Source organism: Notolepis coatsorum (assembly GCF_963971535.1).
Source record: "Notolepis coatsorum genome assembly, chromosome: 6".
Classification (NCBI taxonomy): domain Eukaryota; kingdom Metazoa; phylum Chordata; class Actinopteri; order Aulopiformes; family Paralepididae; genus Notolepis; species Notolepis coatsorum.
Genome location: NC_140170.1, coordinates 49,615,622 through 49,630,621, shown reverse-complemented (window position 1 = coordinate 49,630,621; position 15,000 = coordinate 49,615,622). Strand labels below are relative to the sequence as shown.

At 40.4% G+C, this 15,000-nt stretch overlaps 1 protein-coding gene across 1 annotated transcript in view; it reads right to left on the bottom strand.

Annotated features, from left to right (window-relative positions):
• The window catches only part of tgm2l (transglutaminase 2, like), a gene marked incomplete at both ends in the record, with an annotated part of 30,400 nt that overhangs the window by 13,662 nt on the left and 1,738 nt on the right, over positions 1-15,000 (bottom strand). The window contains 6 exon segments of the mRNA XM_084315556.1: positions 38-215; positions 1,815-1,892; positions 1,894-1,944; positions 4,441-4,559; positions 5,254-5,484; positions 6,731-6,901. Coding sequence (XP_084171682.1) covers positions 38-215; positions 1,815-1,892; positions 1,894-1,944; positions 4,441-4,559; positions 5,254-5,484; positions 6,731-6,901 — 828 coding nt within the window.

The following is a 15,000-nucleotide window of genomic DNA, read 5'->3' as shown; positions in this document are numbered from 1 at the left end:
TCATCTAGCCTTTATATATGTCTATGTAGAGACTCACCAGTGCAGGCCACGCCAGCGAACACCCAACACTGGCCATATTTGACGCTCTTGGCGCCCGCCTGGCTCCAGCGCTGCAGGATCGGTACACTGCCCGTCCAGCGAGACGGCGAGACACCATCAGTGTACGGCTCCTTCCACCTACCGGCCAGCACGCCGCGGTCACCGTTCGCATTCACCTGGACACCAGGAAAGAGAATTATATTAATTATATAACCGACAAAATACCAATATGTTTGAGAATTATTTCTTTTAAACATTGAGCAGTGAATGTTTTATTCCAGAATATCACACTGCAGTCCAATACAATAGCAATGCTAATCGTGATTAGCACAAGGCTAACATTTATCTACTTCTATTCCCAAAGAACACAATGGCATGGCTCCTGTGTGTTGCTGGTGAAGGGTTTCTGGAATACAAAACAATTGTCTGACACATCTTGTCATGGCTTGATAGGCAGCTCAGAGCTAGCTAGCGTGCTGGCTGCTGGGGTAGGTGTTTCAGCATGTGATGTCAGTGAAATCATCAGCTCTAATTGGTCAACTTTTGTGATTGATGTGATTGATTGAAAACTGTATTAACAGATTGCAGAATGGGTACAATACAGTTGTTACAATACAATTGTTAAGGGGATGCAGACCAGAAAAAGTCTTCCGTCTTGTTTACATCAGGGTCCCCCATTTTCAATTCATCATAACATATATGACATACATGACATAGATAGACAGTACTGTTACATCCAGACATTTATGACATACCAGATCTACAAATATACAGTACTGTTTAAGAGTAAAACGCCTGTAGGCGGCTGGGTGGCGCAGCGGACATTGCGCTCGTCACCAACGCAAGAGACACCGGTATCGAATGCGGCTGTCAGCGTTGCCTCCGGCTTGGGCCGGAGCAACGATCAAGACAGGGGAGGGGAGAATTGGCACGGGATGGGAGAAAAATAGAAAAAGGAGGAGAAAAAGTGGATAAAAAAAAGAGTAGGCCTACAACGCCTGTCACATAGACCCTGGCGTTGGAAACTCTGATTAAGAGACAGAGTTTCTAAAAAGAGAGTATATACATTTGAGGGGGAAGAAACTGTACATTGGAGGGGGTTGGGTAAGTGGGGTGGGGGTGGGGGGAACTGTACATTGGAGGGGGTTGGGTTTGGACATTTACAGGGGCCAGTTTCGAATTGCAGCCTCCCTTAGGTGCTCTTTGTTGTCAGTGAAATCATCAGCTGTGATTGGTCTAATTGTGTGGGCCATAGAGACAGACACACAAACCAATGCTGTTCGAAATGGCTTCAGGCCCATTCAGGTCCATGCCGTAAAAATCAGTTGATGAAAAATGGGGTTAGGGTTAGTCAAGCTTAGTGATCTCACCATGGCAGTGATGGTTAGGGTCAGGGTTAGTTAATTATAAAGATGATCTCACCATGGCAGTGATGGTTAGGGTCAGGGTTAGTTAATTATAAAGATGATCTCACCATGGCAGTGATGGTTAGGGTCAGGGTTAGTTAATTTGAGTGATCTCACCATGGCAGTGATGGTTAGGGTCAGGGTTAGTTAATTATAGCGATGATCTCACCATGGCAGTGATGGTTAGGGTCAGGGTTAGTTAATTATAGCGATCTCACCATGGCAGTGATGGTTAGGGTCAGAGTTAGTTAATTTGAGTGATCTCACCATGGCAGTGATGGTTAGGGTCAGGGTTAGTTAATGTGAGTGATCTCACCATGGCAGTGATGGTTAGGGTCAGGGTTAGTTAATTATAAAGAGTGATCTCACCATGGCAGTGATGGTCCTGCTGATGTAGACCGGGTCTGATCTGTTATTCATATCCATCTCTGGGTTCTTCAGAGCAGCGTTGGGAGTGGTCCAAGATTTCAAAACAGATGTCCACCACATTGTCCTCAAACTGAGAGAGAGAGAGAGAGAGAGAGAGAGAGAGAGAGAGCGAGAGAGAGAGAGAGAGAGAGCATTGTTTTGAAGGAGATTTGTTTAGAAAATATTCTCAAAATTGTAGCTAATCTAGGAGATTAGTTCTGTCTTCGAACTATTCAATCTAGTTTACATATTATATTTACACCTCACGTCTCCCTGTCTCCCTGTCTGTCTCCCCCCCTGCCCTCCCTCCCTCCCTCCCTGTCTCCTCCCCCCTCCCCTCCCCTCCCTCCCTCCCTCCCTCCCTCCCCCCTCCCTCCCTCCCCTCCCCTTCCCCCTCCCTCCCCTCCCCTCCCCTGTCTGTCTGTCTGTCTGTCTGTCTGTCTGTCTGTCTGTCTGTCTGTCTGTCTGTCCTGTCTGTCAGTCTGTTAGATATATGGTTATGTCTCAGTGAGAAGGGTCAGTATGTGGGTCTGGTGACATTCTGACACCTCTAGGATGAATACCTTCCATCCACCACATTAATCAGCCCCTGCTAGCGCCCAATGTCACACTCATGAGGAATATTCACACACACACACACACACACACACACACACACACACACACACACACACACACACACACACACACACACACACACGCACGCACGCGCGCGCGCGCGCACACACACACACACACACACACACACACAACACACACACACACACACACACTAGAGCTGTGAATCTTCACTGGCCTCGCGATTCGATTACGATTCAGCTGTCAGCGATTCGATTAGTTTCGATTCTACGATGCATCTCAATAATATATTACATCCTCAATTATAATCTATATTACTGCACATGGCTACTTTTTCATCAATTAATACAAGTAGTCAGATAAATTAACTTTTATTTAGAAAGTTCTTAACCTGTTAAGCTGCCAAATTTGGGGACCCTGCTGGTTTTTATCATAAATCTATACAGACCGTATTAATGAATGTTGTGTTTCTTTTTCAAATGTAGCCAAGAGTAAATACCTTAACCCCTATCAAAACAGCAGTCAAAGTGTATATTTTCAGCACTACGTTTGTTTACCGATGTTTTTAAGATTTACTGAAAATAAGAATTTATCGAAAAAATGCAAATTCCTATCTCTCTTTTATCGTAAAAACCGAGAGGAAATTACTAAATCCAGATTTACTGGTAACACTGCCATTGGAAAGAGGAGCTTTTTCCCTATCCATAGATGTATGATTTGGCCATAATAAGGTCAAGGTCAAGTTCAAGGTCAAATATGAATTTCCAATTAAAATGGATTATAATTTATTTACTGTATCTACAAACCCCTTGTAAATCATCTTCCCTTTATTCATTTGCTTGGGATTTTTTATACACTTGATCTCAAGAAGGTGCTGAATGAGCTCAAGTGAGCGGTAATCAAAAGAACTCAATGTTTTCATGGTGTTATTCACCGGCAAAGATGCCAAAGAAAATCTGAATTTATATTCTCCTTTGTTTCATCACAATTTACTCAAGCCTAGTAACTGACACAATATTTCTGACACTGGAGAATACAAGAACATGCAAATTGACCTTGTAGAAGTGGAGCAATCTTCCATTTACTTGGGCATGTACCTTTAGGCGGATTTTCTGAAAATAGGGGCTACAGCTTAACAGGATCAGAATGTCAAAAGAAATGTCTTTACTAGTGTTGTATGATACAGATACTGGAAAGGTATCTCGATACCCAGCTGTTAAAAACGGTTCAATACTCTTTTTTATTAGTATCAGTATTAGTATCAATACTTTTAGAATAGCCTGATGCTGTATTTTCTATGAGTTGAGTGGATGCATGACCAGAGCACTAGCTTTAATAATACAATAATAATAATAATAATAATAATATATTTGATTGTAGGGCGCTTTATAGTTGTGGAGCAAATCCCAAAGCCGCTACATTGGCTCTGGAGGTTAGAGCAGTCGTCTGGCAATCCGGAGGTTCCCAGTTCGATTCCCGCTCCTCCCGGGCAGCGTGTCGATGTGTCCCTTGAGCAGGTTGGCACCTTGCGTGTGAGTGAACGGGTAAAATGTGAGTAACAAATTGTAAAGCGCTTTGGATAAAAGCGCTATATAAAAAAGCAGCCATTTACCATTTACATTGTAAAAGAACATAAAAGAATCGAGAAATGTCCACACGACATTCCTAACACACACAGACACACATTCACACCAAAAGATACCCAGACACACTGGTCAAGTTCAACAATCAAACTGAATACAATGGCTGATCAAATTGAATACATATGTCTGTGTGTATACTATGTGTGCAATGGTATGTATGTCTGTGTGTGTTTCTATCTCTCTCTGTTTCTGTGTGTGTGTGTGTGTGTGTGTGTGTGTGTGTGTGTGTGTGTGTGTGTGTGTGTGTGTGTGTGTGTGTGTGTGTGTGTGTGTGTGTGTGTGTGTGTGTGTGTGTGTGTGTGTGTGTGTGTGTGTGTGTGTGTGTGTGTGTGTGTGTGTGTGTGTGTGTGTGTGTGTGTAATCACCTGTCCATAGTTCCAGGGAATTCCAGAGATGTTGTCCCAGCTTCCGTTATAGATGACCCCGTCCTCCCTCATGACGTACTCCTGCAAGAGGCTCTCGTCTGACAGGTGCACAGCATCACCTGAAACACAGCATGTTTTATTAGACCCTCCATTATCCTTCAATAGGCCATTTTGACTTGTTTACTGATAGATGGGTAAAAAAAGGGTGTATCCAAAAGAACATGAATTATGCTGTAACCTAACCATACATATAATATGTAATGAATGTAACCATAGCTGTGGAATAGTCATTATTCTTGTTATTCTTGTTTACCCATCTATGACAAATAACAGCTGCTGTGAAAAGGGCCTATTCACTTCTCACTTTTTATGTTTTCAAGCCTTGTCATAATGATTTGCTATGGCTGGTTAAAAGATATAAACTGAATACTTAATCACTACATGAACTATAATACTCATTATAGTTTATGAGTCATTTGGACCCTTCTACAAGCTTATGAATATAAGAACAGAGAAGAAATGCAAAAGTAAGTTCTAGGAGCAGGAGAGTGAGAACCAGAGAGCAAGTTGTCTTTTGTCTTTCTCACAGACAACTCTTAATATACCATATCTGGTATCAGTGTTTGGTTCACTCCTAATTAAATCATATTTCTATACATGGCAATGCACTGCCTTTGTTATCATTCCTTGATATGGGAGCTTAGAGACGTTGATCCTCGGAGGCTCTCTGTTCTGTCTAGGTTTTGCGCACCATACCTGAGAGGTGTACTGTTTACTAGGCAAAAATCTGAAATAAAAAGCTTCTCCTCTCACCTTTACACCAGGGGTTGAAGAGCAGGCAGAATTTGTGGTTGTCTGTCTGCTCGAGAATATGTCCTTCCTGTGACATCATCAGCACGGCCAGGCGGTACTGGCCAATGAGAGCGTCCGCTGGGCTGTGGAGCGTGAGGAGCACCTCCCCCTGCGCCTGCTGTTGTCTGAACCACCACTTGTCTCCGCCTGCACGCTGAGACTGGACCTTTACCACTACCTCATCCCTCTTACCTGAGGCCAGGTAGGGTTAGAGGAGAGGAGAGGAGAGGAGAGGAGAGGAGAGGAGAGGAGAGGAGAGGAGAGGAGAGGATGGGAGAGGAGAGGAGAGGAGAGGAGAGGAGAGGAGAGGATGGGAGAGGAGAGGAGAGGAGAGGAGAGGAGAGGAGAGGAGAGGAGAGGAGAGGAGAGGAGAGGAGAGGAGAGGATGGGAGAGGAGAGGAGAGGAGGGGAGAGGATGGGAGAGGAGAGGAGAGGAGAGGAGATGGGAGGAGAGGAGAGGAGAGGAGAGGGGAGGAGAGGAGAGGAGAGGAGAGGAGAGGAGAGGAGAGGAGAGGAGAGGAGAGGAGAGGAGAGGGGAGGATGGGAGAGGATGGGAGAGGAGAGGAGAGGAGGGGAGAGGATGGGAGAGGAGAGGAGAGGAGAGGAGATGGGAGGAGAGGAGAGGAGAGGGGAGGAGAGGAGAGGAGAGGAGAGGAGAGGAGAGGAGAGGAGAGGAGAGGAGAGGAGAGGAGAGGAGAGGAGAGGAGAGGAGAGGAGAGAAGAGGAGAGGGGAGGATGGGCAGGAGAGGAGAAGAGGAGAGGAGAGGAGAGGAGAGGAGAGGAGAGGAGAGGAGAGGAGAGGAGAGGAGAGGAGAGGAGAGGAGGGAGAGGATGGGAGAGGAGAGGAGAGGAGAGGAGAGGAGAGGAGAGAAGAGGAGAGGAGAGGATGGGAGAGGATGGGAGAGGAGAGGAGAGGAGGGGAGAGGATGGGAGAGGAGAGGAGAGGAGAGGAGATGGGAGGAGAGGAGAGGAGAGGAGAGGGGAGGAGAGGAGAGGAGAGGAGAGGAGAGGAGAGGAGAGGAGAGGAGAGGAGAGGAGAGGAGAGGAGAGGAGAGGAGAGGAGAGGAGAGGAGAGGAGAGGGGAGGATGGGCAGGAGAGGAGAAGAGGAGAGGAGAGGAGAGGAGAGGAGAGGAGAGGAGAGGAGAGGAGAGGAGAGGAGAGGAGAGGAGAGGAGAGGAGAGGAGAGGATGGGAGAGGATGGGAGAGGAGAGGAGAGTGGGGGAGAGGAGAGGATGGGAGAGGAGAGGAGAGGATGGGAGAGGAGAGGAGAGGAGAGGAGAGGAGAGGAGAGGAGAGGAGAAGAGGAGAGGAGGCAGGGTTATATAAAATAGGATGATAATAGAAGTGACTATAGCTGATTTCAGTTAATCTGCCACTATTATCAATGTACAAGCCACTGACCGGCCACTGTCGATGGAAAAAGATAGAATGATTCACCTAGATGTAGGATTAGAGCCAGGTGGTGTTTAGGGGGCAGGTGGTTGGAACACTGCAGGGTGATTGAGAAGGGCTGCCCCCTGCGGACCATCAAACGTTCCTGATCTATTTCCTCGGTATGGTGAGCATGGTTGTTCTCATGACTCCTCAGGTCCACGCCAACAATCACACCTGAAACATGAGGAAACACACAACATATATAACATAACATAACATAACATAACATAACATAACATACCATAACATAACATAACATACCATAACATAACATAACATAACTAGTGCTGTCAGGCGATTAAAAAAAGTTAATCAAATTAATTACAGGATTTGTAATTAATTAATCGAATTAATCGCATTTTAATCGCATAAACATTTTATGCCTGATATTCTATATTCATAATCATATTTCAAATTGCATGTGTCCGGATGGCAGAATTCAGTACTGTATCTACAAAACCTTCATCTTCCATCTATTAATTTGCTTAGATTTTTCAGGTCTGGTCAATTTGAGCATAGTGTTATTCACAGTCAAAGATTAAAAAAATATTATTGATATTCTCATTTGGTTCATTACAATTTACTCAAGCCTAGTAACAGACACAGTATTTTTGACACTGGGAATACATTCCCTGAGATCCATAGATGTCCCTAGAATCAGATACCAAGAACATGCAAATGGACCATATAAAAAAAAAAGTCTGTAAATGTGTATTCTACTTGCTTATGGAATGAATGAGATAAAAAAAAAATATTAAAAGAAATTAAAAAAAATTTAAGAAAATTAAATAAATTTTTAGTTAATTTTCATAACGCGATAATTTGTTGTGTAATTAATTAATCTAATTAACGCGATAAACTGACAGCCCTAAAAATAACATAACATATATAACATAACATAACATAAAATAACATAACATATAACATAACATAACATAACATAACATAACTTATTACATGGCGTTTTCACATTCGCCGAAATGCTTGCTTGTGATTGGTCAATAGCGCTCGTCAGAGGTCCGATATTACTCGATAACGGACCTCTGCCGAACAATAATGACCGCTGTGCACAGCTGGACCAATCAAGCCCACTACACACACTGTATCAGTGCTGCTCAGCATATGCACAGCTGCACTCAGTCATGCAATCAGACCACAGACCTGCCAGCTGCCGATAATAATAATCACTTTATTTGGGCTGACAGAGCCACAGAACAACTGCGTCTGCATTTGATCTCGTCTTGTCGATGAATTAGGTATATTGTTAGTAAGTTAGCCATGTAATAAGCGGGATAATGTATAGCTATACTCGGTCATTGTCGCAAAATAATTGACCTTCACTGACGTTTAAAACACCTCGGCTGCGCCTCGGTGTTCTAAACTCCGTGTCGGTCAATTATTTTGCGACAATGACCTCGTAGCTATACATTATCCCTTACATAACTAGTGCTGTCAATCGATTAAAATATTTAATCGCGATTAATCGCATGATTGTCCATAGTTAACTCGTGATTAATAGCAAATTAATCGAATTTTTATTTTTAATTTGTTTTGTATCTACCTTAAACGGATCTTTTTCAAGTTCCAAGTTTTAATACTCTTATCAACATGAGAGTCAACAAATGCTTGCTTTATGCAGCCATTTAACACAAAAGGATGACCCTCAAATTCAAAACAGAGTGATGCACAAAATAACTTAAAAGAAAATAATAATTTAAAACAATGAATAAAGTGTGCATGAAATAATAAGGGAAAGAAAACGTTAGGAACTTGTTACATTCACCCACACAAGGGCTGAGTAATCACACACACCCCCCTCTCTCTCTCACACACACACTCTCCCAGCTCTCTTTCTCTCTTGCCCCTTCCTCAAAAATAGTGGCGTTAATAGAATCGGGCGATAACGCGTTAATAACTTTGACAGCCTTAAACATAACATAACATAAAATAACACAACATAACATATCAAAAAGCCAACCCTGAACCCCACCGGCATCGATAACTATCGCTTAAAGGCTGTTTGAATACTGTCTAAATATGTAATTAAAAGCGGTTTTAGTTGCATATATGCATACATAAATATTATAATCCTGGCGTTAAGCTTGGCTCAGTGTGACACGCCTCACAAGGTCATCTGCTGCTTCATTAGGATGAGTCATAAAAATGTCACAGTCTGCTGTGAACACAAACATCAGCACATTGTTCTCAGACACTGTAATGGCCTGTAACCTTTATGATATGCACTAGAGGAGACCACTCTCTGAGGGGCCAGCAGATCTATTTAAAGGATCACTTCCAAGATGTAGTGGAAGTTAACCCACATAAACTCAGTTTACCACCTCGTTATTACCATTCAGGGATGTAGCGCAGGGTAAGCCCACCTAAACTCTGTATAACATGCGCCCAGAAAAGTGGCAATTATTTTTATTTGAACTTGAGGACTGCATACTTTTTTTTGCAAAGCTTAAATTTATACTTTATACTTATAGCACATGCATAAGCCTGGTCTCTTTTGAAAGAAAACATTCTGAAGTTTCTTACACAATAAAGATCACTTTTAGTGCTAATGAAATACATAGGGCTGAACTTAAGTTGTACTTGTACTTGTGTACTCTTGTTTTTCTGTAGTAGTTGCAATATCCAGAAAAGCTATATCCAAAAACATTGGTATAAGCTGTAAAACACTGTGGGTCCATAGCAGGGGCGTAACTATGGGGGGAGACACATGGGACATGTCCCCGGCATGGTTTCAGAATGCCGTTATTGTCCCCCCCACATTTTTACCGTCCAAAACAATGTTCCACGGACACGCGAAAAGATGAGTAGCCAGATGGGGGTTGCATTCTTGGCCTGCACAGGCCAAGTACCACTCGTTACTCGTCTTTGCATAATAATAGCTCGGTCGTCAGCCGAGGTGTGTGTGTTCAAATACGTCATACAGAGGGCGGCTATGTGGCGTAGTGGGCAAGGCGCTCGCCACGAATGCAGAGACATTCGCTTTCAGTTTAGCTGGTCGTTCATACTAATACACATTGGCCGTATTAGGGGGTGGGAAACTGATGGGTGGGGATCGGGCGTGTGGACAGCGACTCCTACAGGTCGGTTGGTGCGCCTGCGCAGTAGAATCAGGAAGTGTCGGGGGCAGCGTGAGCTGAGAGATGGAGCTGCGCAGGTGAAAAGATGCGACTGCTGTTACCTCAAGTACCGGAGGGGACTTGTGCTATGTATGACTTAGTCCACATTGCAGCCGGCTTGTGGGAGGCAAGAAACAGCGTTCGTGACAGGGGAGGGTTGAATTGGATGATACGAAATTGGGATGGGAGAAAATGTAGAAAATGGGAGAAAAAGTGGATAAAAAAAAAAAAAAAAAAAAACGTCATACAGAATACTTTATGATGAAATGCTTGTTTCTGTATGCCCAGTGTGTATGAGAACAGTGGTCGTTTACATGGAGAAATGGCGCCACCGCCTGGTAAAATGCGGTATTGCACACCTGTTATTATAAAAAAAATCGAGGCATGTGGGGGAGTGCCCGCCCCCTATCCCCCCCCCCCCCCCATGCGTCGTCACTGACCACGCCCCCAAATCTGTCCCCCGCACCACTATCAACAGAGTTACGCCACTGGTCCATAGTCTGAAGTCTTATGTAGTACAGGTCCGAATTTCAAATCCGTAAAAAAATTTGTGATTTAGAGCGATTTTGGTCAACTGTGTACAAAAATAAAAGTTCTCCAGTCCTCATTGACGGCAATGCATTCCGTGTGTTTTTTACTTCCTGTTTATGCTCGATTATTCTCACCTAGATCCCTGATTCGCACAACCCCATGTGGGGTATCATTGGAAAGCTACACTCATTGGCTACAACTCTGTCCAATAATGTTCGCAATCGGCGAATGATTGACAGTTCCAGAGCCTCGGGAGTCAGGGGTGGTAATCCGACACTTGCATGTACAAAGTCGCACACCTGACATATCGGCATGCAACTCGAGAACCGCTGAACGGATTTGGTCCATTGACATTAGAACGGCAACAAATAGGGCTTCTGTATTCTATATATTATATGTTTTATAAAAAATGCAGACCCGAGCCGGTAGACGCTCGCAAAGTGCCCTGTCGCGCCGGTGGGCAAATCGTCCTAAAGAGGGCCCCGTAGACGGGCCATTGCATGTTAACTGGACACGTTTTTATTACCATTTAGGGATGTAGTGGAGGGTAAGCCCACCCACACTCAATTTAACACTTTTGTATTACAAGCAGCAATACTGGGAGCCAAGCGATTGGCCCGTTCCGAACAGGTGGTGCTCAGCGTGGCCACGCCCCCAAACGGGAATTGCACTAGTACTATATAAATCACAAGATAAGACGAAGTACCATATGATATATCCTACTATAAAATGAGGAAAACTAATTTTTGGCAAGTCAGGACGGCAAGGCAGGCGAGAGGAGCAAGATGGCAAACGGAAATGTTTGAAGCAAATGGCAAGGAAATAACTTAAAGAAAAGACTGATCAAGGAAATTTAAGACAGGAGGTGATAGGAAATTATTTGATTGGAGTGAAACCGGTGGATAAGGAGCGCTGGCCGGTGCTTGGTCAGATGAACTTGTTAAAGGAACACGTCAACATCTTCCTCTCTGTGTGTTCAGTAGAAAGCTATCTGGCTGCATGTTAGCCTAGCTTAGCGCAATGAATGGAAGCGGACAGTGACGGGTAGCCTTCTGGACAGGTGTTAGTTGGACAATGCCTAGGCTACCCGTCACTGTCCACTTCCATTCATTGTGCTAAGCTAGGCTAACGTGCAGCCATAGGCCTACTGAACGCACAGAGAGGAAACTGGTATCTATCTTCTTGTATTTATATGTTATATGTATATGTTGTGTCTGTCCACTGTCTGTTACTTTGTTATTCCCCCCCCTATGTAAAGCGACCTTGGGTCTCTTGAAAGGCGCTGTATAAAATGAAGTTATTATTATTATTATTATTATTATTATTATTATTATTATTATTATTATTATTATTATTATTATTATTATTATTATTATTATTATTATTATTATTATTATTATTATTATTATTATTATTATTATTATTATTATTATTATTATTATTATTATTATTATTATTATTATTATTATTATTATTATTATTATTATTATTATTATTATTATTATTATTGTCTCTCTCTGGAGAAGACGGTAAGCTAATTTCCCAAAATGTTGGCGTGTTCTTTTAAGGTCACTAGCAGTAGAATGATCAAAGTTGGATGCTCCTCTAATTCACAGAAAAAGAAAGTTATCAAGATGAAGCAACGTCACGGTTTTCAAGTATCATGTTTTCCTCTTTTAGGGCTCTGTTAAAATTTGTGACTGGAGGAGGTCCTCTTGAGGTAGATACAGAAAAGTTCAGGGAAATATCAGGAGTTGTTGATGGCTGGAGGCTTTCTTGCTATCGGGATGGAGAAATGCAAGTGCGTTTGTCAGTTTGGTTGTGTTTTGATTTGGATAACCTGCCGACAAGAGTGTGCTTAGATAAGATGAGTTATCAAGTGCGGGCGGCAGACATACTAAGGCCACTGCAAAGTAGGCGATGCTGTGCGTTTGGTCATGTTGGTAGATGTGGAGATGATGGGTGCAGGTCAGAGCAGTGTGATTTGAAGGAGGAGGAAGCAAGTGTTGTAAGTGTGGTGGAGCTCATGAAGCAGCCTCAATGCAATGTCCCTGAGAAGACTGGAGAATATTTCATATGCCGAAGCAGCAAAGAAATATAAAGAAAATATTATTTGTATTACCATTCACATTCAGGGATGTAGCGCAGGGTAAGCCCACCTAACCTCTTTTTAACACGTTTTTATTACCATTCAGGGATTGGTAATTTGTATTACCTGAATGGTAATACAAATATAAAACCATAATATAAAGTATAGCATACCCAGGTATCAACTAGTACCATATACATCACAAGACAAGACAAAGTACCATACTGTATATACCACATACATGTGCCATATTCCTATTCATATGAAAAATATTGGATAAATTATAGTTGGATAAAATCAGTCCAGGTTTGAGATCAACACTAAATAGAGATACAACACTTTATTATACCTGGGGGAAATTGTGTTGTTGTAGCTGATACATTTAGACTCTATCTATCTATCTATCTATCTATCTATCTATCTATCTATCTATCTATCTATCTATCTATCTATCTATCTATCTATCTATCTATCTATCTATCTATCTATCTATCTATCTATCTATCTATCTATCTATCTATCTATCTATCTATCTATCTATCTATCTATCTATCTATCTATCTATCTATCTATCTATCTATCTATCTATCTATCTATCTATCTATCTATCTATCTATCTATCTATCTATCTATCTATCTATCTATCTATCTATCTATCTATCTATCTATCTATCTATCTATCTATCTATCTATCTATCTATCTATCTATCTATCTATCTATCTATCTATCTATCTATCTATCTATCTATCTATCTATCTATCTATCTATCTATCTATCTATCTATCTATCTATCTATCTATCTATCTATCTATCTATCTATCTATCTATCTATCTATCTATCTATCTATCTATCTATCTATCTATCTATCTATCTATCTATCTATCTATCTATCTATCTATCTATCTATCTATCTATCTATCTATCTATCTATCTATCTATCTATCTATCTATCTATCTATCTATCTATCTATCTATCTATCTATCTATCTATCTATCTATCTATCTATCTATCTATCTATCTATCTATCTATCTATCTATCTATCTATCTATCTATCTATCTATCTATCTATCTATCTATCTATCTATCTATCTATCTATCTATCTATCTATCTATCTATCTATCTATCTATCTATCTATCTATCTATCTATCTATCTATCTATCTATCTATCTATCTATCTATCTATCTATCTATCTATCTATCTATCTATCTATCTATCTATCTATCTATCTATCTATCTATCTATCTATCTATCTATCTATCTATCTATCTATCTATCTATCTATCTATCTATCTATCTATCTATCTATCTATCTATCTATCTATCTATCTATCTATCTATCTATCTATCTATCTATCTATCTATCTATCTATCTATCTATCTATCTATCTATCTATCTATCTATCTATCTATCTATCTATCTATCTATCTATCTATCTATCTATCTATCTATCTATCTATCTATCTATCTATCTATCTATCTATCTATCTATCTATCTATCTATCTATCTATCTATCTATCTATCTATCTATCTATCTATCTATCTATCTATCTATCTATCTATCTATCTATCTATCTATCTATCTATCTATCTATCTATCTATCTATCTATCTATCTATCTATCTATCTATCTATCTATCTATCTATCTATCTATCTATCTATCTATCTATCTATCTATCTATCTATCTATCTATCTATCTATCTATCTATCTATCTATCTATCTATCTATCTATCTATCTATCTATCTATCTATCTATCTATCTATCTATCTATCTATCTATCTATCTATCTATCTATCTATCTATCTATCTATCTATCTATCTATCTATCTATCTATCTATCTATCTATCTATCTATCTATCTATCTATCTATCTATCTATCTATCTATCTATCTATCTATCTATCTATCTATCTATCTATCTATCTATCTATCTATCTATCTATCTATCTATCTATCTATCTATCTATCTATCTATCTATCTATCTATCTATCTATCTATCTATCTATCTATCTATCTATCTATCTATCTATCTATCTATCTATCTATCTATCTATCTATCTATCTATCTATCTATCTATCTATCTATCTATCTATCTATCTATCTATCTATCTATCTATCTATCTATCTATCTATCTATCTATCTATCTATCTATCTATCTATCTATCTATCTATCTATCTATCTATCTATCTATCTATCTATCTATCTATCTATCTATCTATCTATCTATCTATCTATCTATCTATCTATCTATCTATCTATCTATCTATCTATCTATCTATCTATCTATCTATCTATCTATCTATCTATCTATCTATCTATCTATCTATCTATCTATCTATCTATCTATCTATCTATCTATCTATCTATCTATCTATCTATCTATCTATCTATCTATCTATCTATCTATCTATCTATCTATCTATCTATCTATCTATCTATCTATCTATCTATCTATCTATCTATCTATCTATCTATCTATCTATCTATCTATCTATCTATCTATCT